Consider the following 20,586-nt stretch of genomic DNA (forward strand, 5'->3'; position numbering starts at 1 on the left):
TAAAATTCACCAACAGCCATGTACTTTAAGATATTATTTTATTTTATTGTGAAGGCTACCAGTTTCAGCGTTTCATTGTGCCATTTACAGGCCGCATACGCATCCATCCGAATAAATGAACTTGTCATAGAGGGCCATATATCTCTGGATATCGTGAATTCAGTTGTGATTGCTGTCATGTCTTTGAATGAAGCAATAGTGTAATGATTGAGTTCATGATATCCAGATACTTATGGTGCTATATGACAAGTTTCTTTATTTGTATAGATGTGTATGAGGCCAGAAGATGGCATAAAGAAATGCTGAATCTGGTAGTCTTCACAATAAAATAAAATAATATCTTAAAGTACACAGCTATTGGTGAATTTTATTGACACTGACAATTACTTAATCAGCTGATGTTCCCTGGCCATGGTGGACCAATGGACACCTTCAGCCAATTGCTTGTAATCTAGCCTCCCACATCAAAGATACTAACAATTTCCTTCACTGACTCTACTCCATCCTCATCGCTTTACCCCCTGCTTCCCTATTGGTAACTGTCTACATCACGGCCCTAAACACTAACATAACTCATGTCCATGGTCTTGCATCAACTGAACACTACCTTTCCCATTGTCTTGAGTCCAAACTCATGACCTCATTCGTAATTCCAATTAACTTCATCCTAATACATACCTACCACTCCTTTGAAGGGAAGATATACAAACAAATCTGCAGTACAGCCACTAGTTCTTGCATGGCACCATCTTATGCCAACCTGTTTAAGAGTCATCTAGAGGAAACTGCCCTAGCCCCCCAAACCCCCAACCCCTGATAAAGTTCAGGTTCATTGGTGATATCTTCATGATCTGAACTCAGGGCCAAGACAGCCTACCCTCATTCCTTAACAACCTCAACAACTTCCCTCACACCTGCTTCACCTGGTCCTTCTCAACTCAGTGTGCCACCTTCCTAGACATTGATCACCTCCTCGCCAATGGCTCCATCCACATTAAACCCATGTACCTACATTTTGATAGCTGCCATCCCTTCCACACCAAAAAATCCCTCCTGTACACCCATGTCACTGGGGGATGGCATATCTACAATGACAAGAACTCTCTTTTCCGTTATGTGGAAGGTCTCATCAAAGTCTTCACAAACAGGCACTGTCCCCTAGACCTAGGCCACATACAGATTCCTGTGCCATTTCTCCACACACTCCCAATCCTCCCACCACTCCCAAGAGCCAATTACAAAAGAATGCCCCCTTCATCGTCCCCCCCCTCCCCACCCCCCCTTCCCTGACTGGAATAGCTGAACCGCATCCTTCCTCAGGGCTTTGATTATCTATCATCATGCCAAGAAATGAGGGACACCCTACTCAAGATCCTTCCCACCCCTCATAAAGTTATGTCCTGTTTCCCACCCAACCTCCACAACATCCTAGTCCATCCGTTGCCACTGCCAATCCCAACACCTTGCCACAGGGATCATATTCCTGTGGAAGACCCAGGTGCAAGTCCTGCCCTGTCCACTCACACAACACTTCTTATTTCAGTCCTGTCACAGGTTTATCATACCCCATAAAAGGCCAGCCCACGTGTGAAAATGGTCATGTTGTATATCAGCTCTGCTGCAAAAATTGCAGAGCTTTCTATATTGTTATGAGTACCAACCAGCCGTCCACCTTGATGAACAGCCACTACCCACTGCAGTCAATAGCAAAGTAGACCACCCTGTGGCATAGCACGTAGCTGAACATATGCTTGATTTCAATGACTGCTTCACAACCTGGGTCATCTGGATCCGTACCTCCACCGTCAGCTTTTCTGAACTGTGCAGAAGGGAGTTATCCTTACAGCACGTTCTGGGCTCCTGACACTGCGCCTGACAGTCTTAGTTCCTGCATGCTCCGCCAGACAGTGTTCTTATCTTCCCTTAATCCATACCTCACTATCCCTCCCCCTTCCCTGCCACACTCCAGATTGCTATTGATGTGACACTTGCATTCAAGTCAGAGCTGATGGTGGTAATGGTCTTGTGTGAATGTGTGTGTGTTTTCTTTGCTGAAGAAAGCTTTGGCCAGAAGCTGTTATGTGTTACAGTCTGTTTGTTGTGCCTGTCTGCAACTCAGTGTGTCAGCTTTACAGTGAGTAGCAATCTGCCCTTTTCCTTTTGATATTCCAACCTAGAGTTTCCATTGTTTGTTTTTACTGAAATGTAATAAATATGGCACCACTCTTGATGTCTAGCTTATGACTTTGCTGTTATTCACTTCTGATTTGAGTCAGCTTTCTGTTCACTGTAGTATGTGTTCATTATTACCATCAATATGTGAGACTAGTTCGCGGACTTCATTATTGATGCCCATGCCCTTATCCATTGCTGTATTAACATCCTCTCTTTGTGTCTTGCAAGAGCAAAATAGTGTCCTCTGTACTTGATGTGGATGATATATTATTCTCTCTGAGTGCAGCAGGTCTTTGAACATTAGACCTATGGATGAATTTCTTTAACCTAAAAAAAGTGTCTAATCTGTGCACTCCCGATGCTCTCTGTTTGTCTCCTGAGCCAAATCCCTCAGATACATAATACACTGATTTATTGTTTTCATGAAATGAAATGTCGTGTGGCAGGGGCCTCCCGGAGGTTAGACCTGATTACTTGGTGCCAGTCTTTTGAGGTGACGCCACTTCGGCAACTTGCGCGTCATTGAGGATGATGAAGACGACACAAACGCCCATCCCTGAGTAGAGACAATCTCCAACCCAACCGGGAATCGAACCTGGGCCCCCCCCCCGGCATGACAAGCAGGCGCGCTGTCCACTCAGCTATGGTGGCGGACATTGTTTTCATCTCTTTGTACATTTGTTTATCTTGAGGTATGCAGAGAACCTTTCACCCTTTAAATAGAGACATAAAATCAGACCATTGCATGTCTCTGATGATAAATGAACTCAACTCTGAAAAATATGGGCCAGTATTACGTGTTTGAATATTTCCCTGATATTGTATCATGCAGTATCTGTCACTTTTTATTGCTGGTAGAGCTTGACAGGCAATTAGAAGTTATATCCCCCCCCCCCCCCCAAGACCATTAGTCAAAGAAAGGGAGGCAAAAAGTAGTGGCTAGAGTGTGTGTTTATCACTTAGTCTGTTACACAGTACTCAGATTTGATGTTTTACAACAAAGACATCTACACTGTTGTGAAGTGTAATGCTACTTTGCATAGCTATATGTTTTCTTTTAGTTTTGACTAACATTTTAATTTGCAGTGGTCTGTGATACTATGCGCAATGCTATAAGAAGTCCTTCATCTCGGTTCATGTCAGCTGCATCTGCGGAGCCTGTACCGCACATCAACAAGAATGAGAGCACACAAACTTTCCGTACTACTGAAAATGATCCTGTAAGTATGCTAAGTGTAATGCAGTAGATGTAAAGTCTGCCTCTGTAATGGGTTAATACTAAAACAGTAGTAGAGTTTAAAGTAACATTGATGACTGGTTAGTTTGAGATGAATGAATCAGCAGTTTGTTATGTCAGAGATTGTTGTGAATGGTAACATTAAGTTCATTTGAATTATTTCTTTTGCCTAACAGCTAAATTATCACATATTCTTTGTGAGAGACTAAAACAGCTTCTGACCTATGGAGTCTGCTCAGATAGTTAAGTATGTTACACTGAAGAGCCAAAGAAACTGGTACTCCTGCCTAATTTCATGTAGGGCCCCCACGGGCGCGCAGAAGTACCACAACATGATGTGGCATGGACTCGACTATGTCTGAAGTGGTGCTGGAAGGAATTGACATCATGAATCCTGCAAGACTGTCCATAAATCCGTAAGACTATGAGGGGGTGGAGATGTCTTCTGAACAGCATGTTGCAAGGCATCCCAGATATGCTTAATAATGTTCATGTCTGGGGAGTTTGATGGCCAGCACAAGCGTTTAAAGTCAGAAGAGTGTCCCTGGAGCCACTCTGTAGCAGTTCTGGATGTGTGGGGTATCACATTGTCTTGCTGGTATTGCTCAAGTCTGTCGGGATGCACAGTGGACAGGAATGAATGCAGGTGATCAGTCAGGATTCTTATGTAGCTGTCACCTGTGAGCATCATATATAGATATCACTCCAACTATTCATGTCCCACACCATTATAGAATCTCTACCAGCTTGAACAGTCCTCTGCTGACATGCAAGGTCCATGGATCGAAGAGGTTGTCTGCATACCCGTGCACGTTGATCTGCTTGATACAATTTGAAACGAGACTCATCCAACCAGGCAAAATGTTTCCAGTCATCAACAGTCCAATGCAATGTTTCCAGTCATCAACAGTCCAATGCCGGTATCGACGTGCCCAGGTGAGGCAGAAAGCTTTGTTTTGTGCAGCCTTCAAGGGTACATGAGTGGGCCTTCAGCTCTGAAAGCCAATATTGATGATGTTTCCTTGAATGGTTCACACGCTGACACTGGTTGATGGCCCAGCATGAAATCTGTAGCAATTTGTGGAAAGGTTGCACATCCATCATGTTGAATGATTCTCTTCAGTCATTGTTTGTGCCATTCTTGCAGGATCTTTTTCTGGCCAAAGCGACGTTGCAGATTGATGTTTTACTGGAATACACCGAATATTCACAGTACACTCATGAAATGGTAATACGGGAAAATCCCCACTTCATTGCTACCTTGGAGATGCTGCGTCCCATCGCTCATGCACCAACTATAACAACTCATTCAAACTTTCTTAAATCTTAATAACCTGCCATTATAGCAGCAGTAACCAATCTAACAACTGTGCCAGACACTTGTTGTCTAATATAGGTGTTGCTGACCACAGTGCTGTATTCTGCCTGTTTACAAATCTCTGTATTTGAATATAGCAGTTTCTTTGGCACTTCAGTGTAACATCAGGTGACAGAACTAAAGCTGTTAATCATTCATTTTCTGCCACAGTTTTGCTTGATTTTTATGTTTGATTTTGTCACCTATTTCATGAGATATTGAGAAAAATTTGCAGTACAAAATTAATTATGTTTAAAATAAAACATAATAAGGCACAGATTAAATTGCAAGTTAATACCAGATTAGTTACTAGATGAGATAGATTCATTCGTTTGTCTAATGTTTGAGACTGTCTAACATAGTCATAATAAAGTTGGGGTTCAAAGCAGAATTGCTGAAGGAGAAGTTTCTGTAGCTAGAAATAAGGACTTTAACTTGTCAGTGTTAATTTTTATTGGGAAGCTAAAAATATGAAATTATATCCTTTGTTGTGAAATAGCTTTTGTGGGTTGCCAAATACAGTGGTATTCTGGACTGTGGTTAGGAGACCCCTCGGTAGCAGAGAAAAAATGAAAGCTTAAAAGAGCAAAGGATCAAGTAGATCTGATGACAGTGACAGTGCAGAAGCAGCAATATCGATTGTAGACTGCTAATGCAGATACAGCCGTACGAAGTAGATATCAAGTATGTGAATGATGTGAAAGATCCTTGGCATAATCCTGAATAGTGTGTGTCAGTCAGAAACAAAGGTATTTTTCTACAAGAAGTTTGAAAGGGCTTCTCATATATCGGTATGTGGAGAAGGTCAGTCTGTCCAGAGTGAGTGTTACTCTGATGATTCACCAGCGGTGGTAATGTCCGATGTCCGTACAGAAGTGTCTTTGCAGAATAACAGAAGACCAGAATAGTATGATATAAACACAATTATCTTTTGATACACTGAATACTGCTTACCTTAATCATGCTATAATGATAGATGAGTGTTAAGGAAATGACAAGGGGAATTATAGATGAATCAAAAGAAGCTACTTCTTTTAAGAGTCAGTTGTTTAGGTTTGATGAATGATTGTTCAGTGTAGGCTGTAATATATTTCTTCATATATTTCACTTTGTAATGATATGGCCAGGGAGTTATGACACACATGGATGTAAACAAATAGCCATTGTTTTAGCCCCATTTCTGAATAGAACAGAAAGTGGTGCAAATAGTAGTAGTCTGAAGTATCACTTCACATGTGTTGCTCTGGTGTGAAGTGTTCATTTAGAAAAGAGCATTGGTAGCAATAAATACCATAGAGAGATGTGTCTTTGCCAGACACTTGTTGTCTAATACGGGTGTTCAGAATGAGATTTTCACTCTGCAGTGGAGTGTGCACTGATATGAAACTTCCTGGCAGATTAAAACTGTGAGCCCGACCGAGACTCGAACTCGGGACCTTTGCCTTTTGCGGGCAAGTGCTCTACCATCTGAGCTACCGAAGCACGACTCACGCCCGGTACTCACAGCTTTACTTCTGCCAGTATCTCGTCTCCTACCTTCCAAACTTTACAGAAGCTCTCCTGCGAACCTTGCAGAACTAGAACTCCTGAAAGAAAGGATACAGCGGAGACATGGTTTTTTAATACGGGTGTTGCTGATCGCAGTGCTGCATTCTGCCTGTTTACATATCTCTGTATTTGAATACGCATGCGTAAACCAGTTTCTTTGGTGCTTCAGTGTAACATCAGGTAACAGAACTAAAGATTTTAATCATTCATTTTCTGTCACAGTTTTGCATTGCCTTAGTCCATTAAGGATAGAACAAAGAATGAGGAAAACTTAACTGAGAGAAAACTAGAGTGGTAGGAGACTAGTAAGCTTGTTTATGGAAAAGTAGTTCCATACGTGCATTCCAGAAATACGTTAATCACTTTTTATCATAGTTGATGCCAATCCCTTTTCAGAATATTCCCATTACCAGTTATTAAATATATTAAACAATGGAAAATCCTGGATGGAATGTAACAATATTATGAGAAGGAAAGTTGCTACTCACCATATAGTTGAGGAACTGAGTCACAAACAGTGGCTAGAACACTGGACTCACATTCGAGAGGATGACAGTCCAATCCCGTGTCTGGCCATCCTGATTTAGGTTTTCCGTGATTTCTCTAAATCGCTCCAGGCAAATGCTGGGATGGTTCCTTTGAAAGGGCATGACCGACTTCCTTCCCTAATCCGATGAGACCAATGACCTCACTGTCTGGCCTCCTTCCCCAAACCACTCAACCCAACCCAACAGTCGCAGATAGGCAATTTGGTTTCAGTTGACTGAGACTGTAGTCGTGTGTGTGTGTGTGTGTGTGTGTGTGTGTGTGTGTGTGTGCACACATGCGCAGTAGCGTGCACGCATGTGTCTGTTGACGAAGGCCTTAATGGCCGAAAGCTATAATTGTGAGTGTCTTTTTATTGTGACTATCTGTGACTCAGAATCTGTGCTATATGGTGAATAGCAACTTTCCTTGTCATAATATTAAATATGTTAAGCCAGAGAAGAACCATAACCATGTATAACCTAGATATATTTCAGGCAATAGAAGATGCTTCATAATAAATTGAGATGAAACACAAAACAAAATACATATTGCATTTTTGTATAAGTGTAACCAAAACAACACAGTTCCTATTTTTAACAGTTCTTTTGTGTTTCAGCTACATAAAATGTTTTAAATGTTTTGAGTAAAAATTGCAGATATTATCCTAAACAAATAAATTACTTTATAAACAACTGTTCACTATAAGCAAAACTAGTTTAGACCATACTTTTCATAAAGAACGTATCTGTAATTTTTTTGCAGGTTCATCACACTATATCACAGGAAGCCAAGTATTACACAATATCTCCTGAGGTGCAAAAACAGCTATTTACTTTTGGAGGATTACCTACAATATTTAAGAAGCAAGTGAAGACTTTTGCAGAAACTTGTGTGATGGTGCGAAGACCTGCTTTGGAGGTTTTTGAGTATCTCAGATCTGCTGATTACTCAAAGCCGGCTATCAGATATGTGCTTTGTATCCTTCATTATCTGGCACGTAATGAAATAGGGTAAGAATATATGTTCTGTTGACTGCTGATCCATGGACGTTGCTGAGGTGCCATGGCTCGCGTGTCTCAGTGACACATGTAGCTGCATTGTAGATACAAACACACTGGAGGGGTATCATTCTGGTTGATTGAATGATTTCATCTTGTACCAGTAGTGTTTTTTAGAGTCTTAGTTTCAATTGTTGTGATATGTTTCTTCATTTTAATACCAGGTTTAACAAGTAATAGCATCTGTTGTTTTCCATGCCGTACGGCGTAGCCGTGTGATCTGAGGTGCCTTGCCACAGTTTGTGTGCCCCCCCCCCCCCCCCCCCCCTTGTAGTGTGTAAGCCTAGGAACTGATGACCTCACTACTGTTTTCCACCTGCAGTTTTGCCACAATTTCTGCTGATGTTACCTCAGTAACCTGCCCATTCAGGCAGTGTTACAATAAGACCATGCCCCTGGGAGAGAATGAGTAAGAAAATAGGAAAGTTGGGGTTGGAAAGTCAACACTGTTAGTAAAGAAAGATTGTTACTCACTGTAAAGACGACACATTGAGTTGTAGAGAGGCACAACAAAAAGACATTTAGCTTTTGGCCATAGCCCTCTTCAGAATAGGAAACAACACACACACACACACACACACACACACACACACATACATTCACACAAGCAAGCACACGTCATGCATATATGACAGCTCTCTGCACCAGCTGCAGCCAGAATGTAGTGATGTTGTGTCCAGCAGAAGCAGCAATTAGATGGCAGGTGCGCGTGCACGTGTGTGTGTGTGTGTGTGTGTGTGTGTGTGTGTGTGTGTGTGAGAGAGAGAGAGAGAGAGAGAGAGAGAGAGAGAGAGAGAGATGTGCTTGGTTGTGTGAATGCACATGTGTTTCTCTTTTCTGGTGAAGGCTGTGGCCACTCAGCATGTCGTTTTTGTGGTGAGTAGCATTGTACCCTTCCTTCATTGTTGATATACCAACTTGGGCTTTCGATTGTTTGTTACAGTTGACATCATTCAGACTTTCATGCTGACTTTTTAAGAATACATAGGGTTTGATTTTATTCTCAGGCATTCCATAGCAAATTTTCCATATCATTACACATTTCCATATCCACATTTAATTCATAATCACCTGTAAACATAGACACAACAACATTATCAATAAGCATTTGCTGTATTATCAAAGAAAGCACTCATATTACCCTTTAAATCACAATGATTAATCATATCCTCGCTTTCTGCATAATTCTCCGTACTATTCACTAGAGACATTATCTGTACTCTTTCTTCTTTGTCACACCCATGATTACTGAGAACATTGCCCCTTGGTTCCATATTCACTTCTGTTGCTCCTTTTAATGAAACTACGTCATCTGTCTCATGATATTTCAATGAATTTTGCTGCACACAAACCAATATTGTCCTTATCATCTGCCTCTGATTTCTCTTCTCTCTTAGACATCTTATAAATGCTTAAGTCACACTGTTAGTTACTGATATTAGAATTGTACCATTTTGTCCTTTTTACCTTTTGTCTCCATAAAGTTTTGTTACCTAAGACAGTGTCCATACAACACATCCCAATTTCTCTGTTTTCCTTCTTAATTTTATTCCTTATCCCATCATGTCCTTGTCTGGCCCTGTTTACATTATAATTACCAGCCCCCCAGTGGGCCTTATGTGAGGCATCAGCTAATTTTTTGACTATCTACACTGTCCATTTTTGCATCTGGCAATTCCTCTATTCCCATACTCTCCCCGGGACTCCTCTGATCAAAATTGTCCCATCTCCTTCCAAAATTTGTGTTGTTCATTTGTGCCCTGCTTCTCCAGTCTCAACCCTGATTATTCTGACCATTTGTATCCTCTCTCCACCTCTTATTGTGAGTACTTTGTGTTTTACTGGTTCCCTTTTTGTGATACCTTCCATTCTCCCTCTGTTCCATATATCTAGGTCTATAACACAAAGCCTTGTCCATGTGCTCCACAAAATTTAGAAATTCTTCCACTGAATCTGTTGCACTATAAATCAGATCCCATTGCAGATTGTCTGGTAAGCTTCTCCTTAGTGCCAAAATTTATGTTAACACACCTAGTGGCCTATCCCACTAATTTAATTCATACAGTTCTCTAAAGCAGAACTCTCATACTCTCTTTTCCACTCCTGTAACTAGGTCCATTCAAAAAATTGTTTTGCTGGGCCCTAGTATTTTTTCAAGAACAGAGGTTCAAAGGTTTTAAGATTAGAGAATTTAGTAGTATTTTGGTTAGCCCATGTTTGAGCTCCCCCTTCCAACTGCCTCTTAACACAGTTTTGCCATATTACTCATCCCTGCCAGAAAGATATCCTTGCATGCAGCCAAAAATATTGACAACATGGTATTTAATCTCTCCATGAAATGGTTTTGATTGAAATCTTTGCCCCATAGGATATCCCACCTACGAATTTCCATTCCCCGCCACTACAGTATTGTTTCCCCTCAGCACATTCATTTCCCCTTCTATTCCTCTTTATCATCAGGGATCCCCTTATGACAACCTGAAATTCCTACATTGATGGAATTTATGTCTGCCTCTGCTTGTTTTTCAAATAATTTGCATCTTTGTTCCTGTAATGGGATTTGCTCCAGAAAATTGCTTTTCATGGCTTCAATTTTATCAGATAATATCTTTTGCAATACATCTACTTGATTAAAAACTTCTTCAGCCATTCTGACATTATTTTCAAGGTTATTTTCTACCTCTACAAATTTATTCTCGAGCTGATCAGTCTTATTACTTGCAGTACAGTTTTTATTTCCCAACTACAGAAATTTTGAGTCCATACTACTTTCAGTTTTACTGCTAAGCTTTGGTTCCAGTTCCCAAACTAACTCAAATTTCATTCTGTTGCATATGAGGACTGCTGCCATCACTTCCCACATGTGACTCACACTCACTCAGAGATTTCTGAATTTCATTTGCTATGGCTGGCAATTCGAATCTCGGTACAGAAAATGCTGCTGTTGTACTTATCTTTTTACATATTTGTGCAATGCAATGTATGCAGTCAGCGGTGGCAGCACAGCAACATGATGACTCGTAGTCAGCGGAGCAAGGAGGTGTGGCAAGGACACCTGACAGCACGTGAACATGTCTGTAGGTGGTGCAGATGAAAGTGTGGACCCTTGGCAGCATGTGGACATGCTGTCGAAGATAGCTTAACCTGTGGCAAAGTGTGGACACAGCACGGACGATTACGTGTGTTCGGTGATGTCACCCGTGGTAGTGTGTGTTCACGATTCATCAGGCAGTGAGAATGACTATGTCACAATCATAGTGGTCCTATAATATTGCTGTAAACATGTGGCGGCACACATCTTGTCCTGTCGTAACTGCAGCACAAACATGTGGCCTAACTGAGCTGAGGTGGAGACACACAACAGTGCAAAAATGCCTAATATTATCCTACTGCACAAACTTAGCTGAGAGCCTCAAATAAATTATCTACTGCAGATGACACAAATAAATATTGGGATGCCAGATCCCAAAAATACATAAATAATGACTAATGAGCACAATCATGTATGAGCCAAACCCAGTCAAAATGGTACCTGTGGGGTGTGTGACTTGAATTTTTGATGACTAGGATAGAGTGAACCTTACAGTCCCCCTATGGATCGACAAGCATGCAACCTGTTAATTATGTGACTTGTGCTCTCTAGGGGGTTTGACTGAACACTGTTGCCTTTTGGCCCAATTAACACAAGATGTATGTGGCATACAGAATACAAAATTATGACTCTTGGTAACCAAGCAGTTGTAAACTTATATGGTTAAAAAATGAATGAGATGATGACATTGGAATGTTTATCCTAAGGACTAAATAATGATGGTGAATGCACTATATTGAATATTACCTTGAAGTATTTTTATTGCAAGTGAAATAGCCAAAGAATAATTACGTACTATGGTGATAAAGCTCTAGAAAGATTGTAAGTACTTGAATTACTGATACAATAAATAAACCTGTATGTAGCAAGGAGAGCATTAGGCAACAAATCATGCACTATCTAACTTAAAGTTTGCACCATGAGTAACTCATTTTAGAAAGCTACATATAAAAACTGTTACACAGTTACAATATGATGAGAAAGAAAGTTGCTACTCACTACATAGCAGAGATGCTCAGTCGCAGACAGCCACAACAAAAAGACTCTCACAATTAAAGCTTTTGGCCATTGGCCTTTGTTGACAATAGACAATAGTGTCTATTGTTGACGAAGGCCAGTGGCCGAAAGCTTTAATTCTGAGAGTCTTTTTGTTGTGCCTATCTGCAACCCAGCATCTCCATTACATGGTGAGAAGCAACTTTCCTTCTCATTATATTATTACATTCTAGCCTGGATTTTCCATTGTTTATTAAACAGTTATCCACATTTACCAATAATACTATTACTGTTACTCGCAAAAGTTCTATCAGTCACACTTGGAGGCCTTAGGAGTTCAGTCATCATCATCATCATCATCATCATCAGCAGCAGCAGCATCATTGTCAGGTTTTCCCTCCTGCGAGCCAAGTAGGAACTTTGTAAATTATATGTCTCTGTCCCCCCCCCCCCCCCCCCCCCCATGAACCATGGACCTTGCCATTGGTGGGGAAGCTTGCGTGTCTCAGCGATACAGATAGCTGTACTGTAGGTGCAACCACAATGGAGGGGTATCTGTAGAGAGGCCAGACAAACATGTGGTTCCTGAAGAGGGGCAGCAGCCTTTTCAGTAGTTGCAGGGGCAACAGTCTGGATGATTGACTGATCTAGCCTTGTAACACTAACCAAAACGGCCTTGCTGTGCTGGTACTGCGAACGGCTGAAAGCAAGGGGAAACAACAGCCGTAATTTTTCCCGATGGCATGCAGCCTTTCTGTATGGTTAAATGATGATGGAGTCCTCTTGGGTAAAACATCTCGGAGGTAAAATAGTCCCCCATTCGGATCTCCAGGCGGGGACTACTCAAGAGGATGTCATTATCAAGAGAAAGAAAACTCGCGTTCTACGGATCGGAGCATGGAATGTCAGATCCCTTAATCGAGCAGGTAGGTTAGAAAATTTGAAAAGGGAAATGGATAGGTTAAAGTTAGATATAGTGGGAATTAGTGAAGTTCGGTGGCAGGAGGAACAAGACTTCTGGTCAGGTGACTACAGGGTTATAAACACAAAATCAAATAGGGGTAATGCAGGAGTTGGTTTAATAATTAATAGGAAAATAGGAAAGCGGGTAAGCTACTACAAACAGCATAGTGAACGCATTATTGTTGCCAAGATAGATACGAAGCCCACACCTACTACAGTAGTACAAGTTTATATGCCAACTAGCTCTGCAGATGACGAAGAAATTGAAGAAATGTATGATGAAATAAAAGAAATTATTCAGATAGTGAAGGGAGACGAAAATTTAATAGTCATGGATGACTGGAATTCATCAGTAGGAAAAGGGAGAGAAGGAAATGTAGTAGGTGAATATGGATTGGGGCTAAGAAATGAAAGAGGAAGCCGCCTGGTAGAATTTTGCACAGAGCATAACTTAATCATAGCTAACACTTGGTTCAAGAATCATGAAAGAAGGTTGTATACATGGAAGAAGCCTGGAGATACTGACAGGTTTCAGATAGATTATATAATGGTAAGACAGAGATTTAGGAACCAGGTTTTAAATTTTAAGACATTTCCAGGGGCAGATGTGGACTCTGACCACAATCTGTTGGTTATGAACTGTAGATTAAAACTGAAGAAACTACAAAAAGGTGGTAATTTAAGGAGATGGGACCTGGATAAACTGACTAAACCAGAGGTTGTACAGAGTTTCAGGGAGAGCATAAGGGAACAATTGACAAGAATGGGGGAAAGAAATACAGTAGAAGAAGAATGGGTAGCTTTGAGGGATGAAGTAGTGAAGGCAGCAGAGGATCAAGTAGGTAAAGAGACGAGGGCTAGTAGAAATCCTTGGGTAACAGAAGAAATATTGAATTTAATTGATGAAAGGAGAAAATATAAAAATGCAGTAAATGAAGCAGGAAAAAAGGAATACAAACGTCTCAAAAATGAGATCGACAAGAGGTGCAAAATGGCTAAGCCGGGATGGCTATAGGACAAATGTAAGGATGTTGAGGCTTATCTCACTAGGGGTAAGATAGATATTGCCTACAGGAAAATTAAAGAGACCTTTGGAGAAAAGAGAACCACTTGTATGAATATCAAGAGCTCAGATGGAAACCCAGTTATAAGCAAAGAAGGGAAAGCAGAAAGGTGGAAGGAGTATATAGAGGGTCTATACAAGGGCGATGTACTTGAGGACAATATTATGGAAATGGAAGAGGATGTAGATGAAGATGAAATGGGAGATATGATACTGCGTGAAGAGTTTGATAGAGCACTGAAAGACCTGAGTCGAAACAAGGCCCCGGGAGTAGACAATACTCCATTAGAACTACTGACGGCGTTGGGAGAGCCAGTCCTGACAAAACTCTACCATCTGGTGAGCAAGATGTATGAGACAGGCGAAATACCCTCAGACTTCAAGAAGAATATAATAATTCCAATCCAAAGAAAGCAGGTGTTGACAGATGTGAAAATTACTGAACTATCAGTTCAATAAGTCATGGCTGCAAAATACTAACGCGAATTCTTTACAGATGAATGGAAAAACTAGTAGAAGCCGACCTCGGGGAAGATCAGTTTGGATTCCGTAGAAATATGGGAACATGTGAGGCAATACTGACCCTACGACTTATCTTAGAAGCTAGATTAAGGAAAGGCAAACCTACGTTTCTAGCATTTGTAGACTTAGAGAAAGCTTTTGACAATGTTGACTGAAATACTCTCTTTCAAACTCTGGCAGGGGTAAAATACAGGGAGCGAAAAGCTATTTACAATTTGTACAGAAACCAGATGGCAGTTATAAGAGTCGAGGGACATCAAAGGGAAGCAGTGGTTGGGAAGGGAGTGAGACAGGTTTGTAGCCTCTCCCCGATGTTATTCAATCTCTATATGAGCAAGCAGTGAAGGAATCAAAAGAAAAATTCGGACTAGGTATTAAAATCCATGGAGAAGAAATAAAAACTTTGAGGTTCACCAATGACATTGTAATTCTGTCAGAGACAGCAAAGGACTTGGAAGAGCAGCTGAACGGACTGGACAGTGTCTTGAAAGGAGGGTATAAGACGAACATCAACAAAAACAAAACAAGGATAATGGAATGTAGTCGAATTAAGTCGGGTGATGCTGAGGGAATTAGATTAGGAAATGAGACACTTAAAGTAGTAGAGGAGTTTTGCTATTTGGGGAGCAAAATAACTGATGATGGTCGAAGTAGAGAGGTTATAAAACGTAGAATGGCAATGGCAAGGAAAGCGTTTCTGAAGAAGAGAAATTTGTTAACATCGGGTATAGATTTAAGTGTCAGGAAGTCGTTTCTGAAAGTATATGTATGGAGTGTAGCCATGTATGGAAGTGAAACATGGACAATAACTAGTTTGGACAAGAAGAGAATAGAAGCTTTCGAAATGTGGTGCTACAGAAGAATGCTGAAGATTAGATGGGTAGATCACATAACTAATGAGGAAGTACTGAATAGGATTGGGGAGAAGAGAAGTTTGTGGCACAACTTGACTAGAAGAAAGGATCGGTTGGTAGGACATGTTCTGAGGCATCAAGGGATCACCAATTTGTTACTGGAGGGCAGCGTGGAGGGTAAAAATCGTAGAGGGAGACCAAGAGATGAATACACGAAACAGATAGAGAAGGATGTCGGTTGCAGTAGTTACTGGGAGATGAAGAAGCTTGCACAGGATAGAGTAGCATGGAGAGCTGCATCAAACCAGTCTCACTACTGAAGACAACAACAACAACAACAACAACAACAACAACAACAACAACATGTCTCCGTTGATTTCTGTTCTGGTATAGCCTTTCTCTCTCCACTGCATCCAACATTATTTCTCTCTTGAGATCTTCATTAACCTGGTCTGCCCATCTTTTCCTAGGCTGCCCAATCGGTCTTTTTCCTGGTACCTCCATCTCCAAATACTGAAGCAGAGTTCGAGTTAGGCGCATAACCTAACCTCAGCAATCTTGCAGCACTCATTCTTTACTTCATGGTCAATGTCACCTGCAGATCTCACCTTACATATTGGTTCTTGACTTTGTCCCTCCTGCCTTTTTTTTTTTTTTTTTTTTTTTTTTTTTTTTTTTTTTTTTTTTTAAAAAAGAGCTGACCTAAGGAACTTCATTTCACATGCCTGTATTTTATACTCTCTTCTCTCTTATATGACGCAGGTCTCCAGACTGTACATTTTGGTTGGCAAGAGATAGGTTTTATAGATGATCTGTTTAGCTCTTAAAGGGACTCCCTTGGTTACTTGTTGATTAAAGTGCTTTACACAAGAGCGGATGATGGTAATATAAAAAGAATTTAATATCCTATTCCTCTCAAACAGCATCAAGGCGGTTGCTGAGCTTGATGTCCCCATCCGATGGATGGATCATGTTAAACAGTGTCACATGCCCTCTCTTCATGAGACACTATGGAGAAATTTGAAATATAATCCATGATACTGGTACAAAGTCTGTTTATTGGGAAATTTATGCCACCACGACTCTTCCTCTTTTTGTAAAGGCAGAAGTGAAATATCTGACAGAGTACCCAGGCAGTAACCCATCCAAGTACTTACCATGACCAACATCACTTAACTTCAGTAATCTGACGATAACCAGTATATTCAAGAAGGCTGTTGGTTCAACAGGTGGTAATAACTGAAGAATACAGTTTCCAGTTTTTCTTATTTATTCATAAATATTGTGGGAAGTGGATAATACAGCTTGCATTTGCTGCTAGTTAAGTAGTGATGACTTTTCAATAAACTGAGGAAAGTGGTGACATCAGTTTCAAGAACAGTTTGCCATCACTGCCTAAACAACAGTCATATGCTCTCTTCAAACTTTTACTTTTATTTTGCTTAGCACAACTTTCAGTTGGCCGTGCAGGCAGTGGGAAGACCTTGACATTGGCCCATGTTCTGCATTACGGTCTTTCTTCTGAGTGGCTGCTTTTTCATGCACCAAAAGGTAAGACATTTAAAGTGAAAAATTCTCAAAAACTATTTATCTGGATGTAAACCAAATTTGCTTTTTGTTACAGTTGACAGATAAAAGGAGTAGGTAGGGTGCAAAACCATTCCTGTAATGCAGGGTGTACCAGGTATACAGTAAGAACCTTTAGCAGGACAGCAATGGCATGCTCTTATTATGACGACACTGTTGCCACTCTCAACTCCATTCATTAAGGGACTGACTTGGATCCAATGATTGAGGAAGTGGATAGTGACGGTTGCTGTGAAGAACAGTTATTGTTATGAGGTCATGAACAGTACTATTTATAGTCGAAGATATGTCACAGCAAATACTTTGAAATGTTCACATTTAATTAATATTCTGCATGCCACTATGCGACTGCTATCATTCCACACTGATACTCTTAAATGTGAGATGTGAGTAATTATAGGCCAAAACATTTAACAACTTTAACTGAACATTGCCGGCCCATACATATTCCGCAGCCTGACTGTGAGGCTCATGCAACACAGCTCTGCCTGCTGACTGCAGATTGTCAACTGCCATCCAGTATTGGAACTTAGCAACAACAGTCACACTGCATTCAAAAACATTACTGGTGGGCAGCAATTAATCTAAAATTCTATTCAGCAAAACCAGAGGTAGCTGCAACAAAGTCATTGTGATTAATTAGTTCAATAAATTGGCTCCCAACTATTGGCACAAAATATTACTGTAGCAGCTGACGGTGGCTCGACTACAGGTTTGGGGAGCTGAACATGGGAAGAGGCAACAAAACTCGATGTGTGAGTCACTCTACGGAGTAGCAGAGAGTCCGAACACTGTGCAGAGATGAGCACGCAGCAAACACAACACAACTAGCATGAGCAACTGAGTAACTAACTACACGTAAAACATATCACAGTGCAAGGCAAAGGCTAGGTATGAGTTAGCTGATGTCTGCGTAAGAACTACTGAGCCAAGCATTTTGCTGTCGGCGGTCAGTGGCTCTGCCCACATAACTCCTCGCAGTCACCCTCGGTGTCAGTGTTCTGCACTATTGTGCTATGATACCCGTGCTGGCTCATCTGCACCCCTCTTGACATCTGCCGACAGGAATACTAAAGGGGCCATTGGCTCATTTGTCATAGTTGGCAGGCTTAACTCCTTTTAATTTTCTCTTTTTATTTTGATGGTGTCACTGAATTAGAGAAGTGCGTTAGTTGCTGCCAGTAGCGGAGGATAGACAAAATGCATCAAGTCAGGGCAACACTGATTAACATGTGGAAGGCATGTTGAAGACCTCTAAAAATATAATTTATTCTTATTTTAAAATAATATTTTCTTTTAACATGTACAGTGACAAGAAAGGATATTGTTTTGATTGGAATTGCAAGAAATTTCAGTATCTCTTTATCATTATTCAACTTGCCAGTACCAGGAAGACTTAAAATTTTTGAAAACATTATCAGCGATCTTATATTAATATGATAATTAAAAAACAGTCTTGATTGCAAATTTCTTTTAATCGGAGTGATTGGTTTCAATCCTTAAGGATCATCTTCAGATTTCAGATTGGCAGGTGGACTTCCATAGAGCAGGCTGCGCCGATCCACGACACTGAACTGACTGCTGCAGTTAAAAGAAATTTGCGATCAAGACTGTTTTTTAATAATCATTCCAGGAAGACTATTTGGTGATTTAGGGTAAAAAGTTAAACAGACAAAATAATTTCCAGCTTTTTCAGTACTATTCAGTGATATTAATTTTTTATCTAAATCATATCTGATGTTTTAGAGTGGACTTAGTTTCTTCCAGTTTGTGGTAGAGTTTAGTGATGTAAGGGTTACCAGTCAATTCATCCTTAAAGGACACACAATGTGCATGTCATCTAAAAAAGTGGATGTGCAGTTTTTGAGGAAAAGGGCTTGTAAGGTAGGCTTATGACACTCACTAGATGAAATGATGATCATTGACCAGTCAACAGTTACATGCGGATTTAAAATTACCAAGCATTTTCCAGAACTGGGGAAAAAAATTACAGCTTTCCTGTTGTCCTCTTGTAGAGTTCAACCTATCATCTCCAACCTTTGTGTCACATTCACCAGACGCTACACTCATGTAATGGCTTGTCCTCTGTCACTCACATGCCTCTAGTTTTCTTAGTGTGGTTTCATATCTTGCATACTTCTATTTCATCTGAGAGAAATCGTGTTTCTCCTATTTCATCATCACAACTGTTAAGTACTTTTAATATGAAACGTGTACCTGAAATATGTTAATAAGAACTGTTAGATGGATATTTATTGCTTGTACATAATTAATTTGCTAGTAACATTAACTAATGGTTGTATCTCCTTACTGTTAGTGTCCTTTTCTTAATCTTTGACAAAGTCTACATCTACATCTCTGTGACTACTCTGCAATTCACAGTGAAGTATCTGGCAGGGGGTTCATTGAACCGTCATCAAGCTATTTGTCAACTGTTCCACTCTCAAACAGCATGTGGGAAAAACTAACACTTCAATATTTCTGTGTGAGCTCTGGTTTTTCTCGTTGTACTACAACAATTGTTTCAAAATATTCATACTCTCAGAGGAGAAAGTTGGTGATTGGAATTTTGTGAAAAGATCCTGCCACAATGAAAAATGCCCTTTTTATGATTGCCGCCTCAGCTCATTTATCATATCTGGGACGCTCTCTCCCATATATTGCGATAATATAAAATGAGCTGCTCTTTGTTGAACTTTTTTGATGTTTCTGTGAATCTTATAGGATGTGAATCCCGCACTGTGCAGCAACACTTCAGGGGAGGACGGACAAGTGTATTGCAGGCAGTCTCTTTAGTAGACCTGTTGCATCTTCTAAGTGTTCTGCCAGTAAATCACACAGTCTTTAGTTAGCTTTCCCCTCAACAATATCTAAGTGAATGTTCCAGTTTAAGTTATTTGTAATTGTAATGCCTAATTCATCATTTACATTTAATTGTTCCTACACAGATACCATATCTAAATCATTTTGCAGCTGAGTTTGATCATCTGGACTTTCTGAGACAGTAAATGACAGCATCATCTGCAAACAATCTAAGAAGGCTGCTCATATTGTCTCCTAAATCCTTTATATAGATCAGGAATAGTGGAGCACATATAATACTTTCTTGGGGAATGCTAGATATCACTCCTGTTTGACTTGATTTGACTTGTTGTCTTTCCATCAGTTGCTATGAAGTGTGACCTCTCTGACAGTAAATCGTGAATCCATTCACACAACAGAGACATTACTCCATAGACACACAATTTGATTAGAAATTGTTTGTGAGGAACAGTGTCAAAAGCCTTCTGGAACTCCAGAAATATGGAATCAGTTTGAGATAGCACCCATTGCTTCATGTTGGTAAGAGTTAATTGTGTTACACAAGAATGATATTTTCTGAATCCATGCTAACTACTTGTCAATAAATTGTTTTCTTTCAGATCATTCATAATATTCAAACACAGTATATGTTCCAGAATATAACTGCTAATTGGCAATAGTGGTATGGATCTGTAATTCAGCAGATTACTCCTATTTCCTTTCTCAACTCTTGAGGTGACCTGTGCAGCTTTCTGCTCTTTGTATACAGATCTGTTTGTCGAGGTAGCAGTTGTATCTGATTGCT

At 40.4% G+C, this 20,586-nt stretch overlaps 1 protein-coding gene across 1 annotated transcript in view; it reads left to right on the forward strand.

The window, feature by feature from the left end:
- LOC126263022 (28S ribosomal protein S29, mitochondrial) overlaps window positions 1–20,586 on the forward strand; it is a 105,457-nt gene that overhangs the window by 47,599 nt on the left and 37,272 nt on the right. The window contains exons 2-4 of the mRNA XM_049959988.1: window positions 3,262–3,395; window positions 7,608–7,821; window positions 16,851–16,943. Coding sequence (XP_049815945.1) covers window positions 3,262–3,395; window positions 7,608–7,821; window positions 16,851–16,943 — 441 coding nt within the window. The remainder of the gene's footprint in view (window positions 1–3,261; window positions 3,396–7,607; window positions 7,822–16,850; window positions 16,944–20,586) is intronic.

Source organism: Schistocerca nitens, chromosome 6 (genome assembly GCF_023898315.1).
Source record: "Schistocerca nitens isolate TAMUIC-IGC-003100 chromosome 6, iqSchNite1.1, whole genome shotgun sequence".
Taxonomy (NCBI): Eukaryota; Metazoa; Arthropoda; class Insecta; order Orthoptera; family Acrididae; genus Schistocerca; species Schistocerca nitens.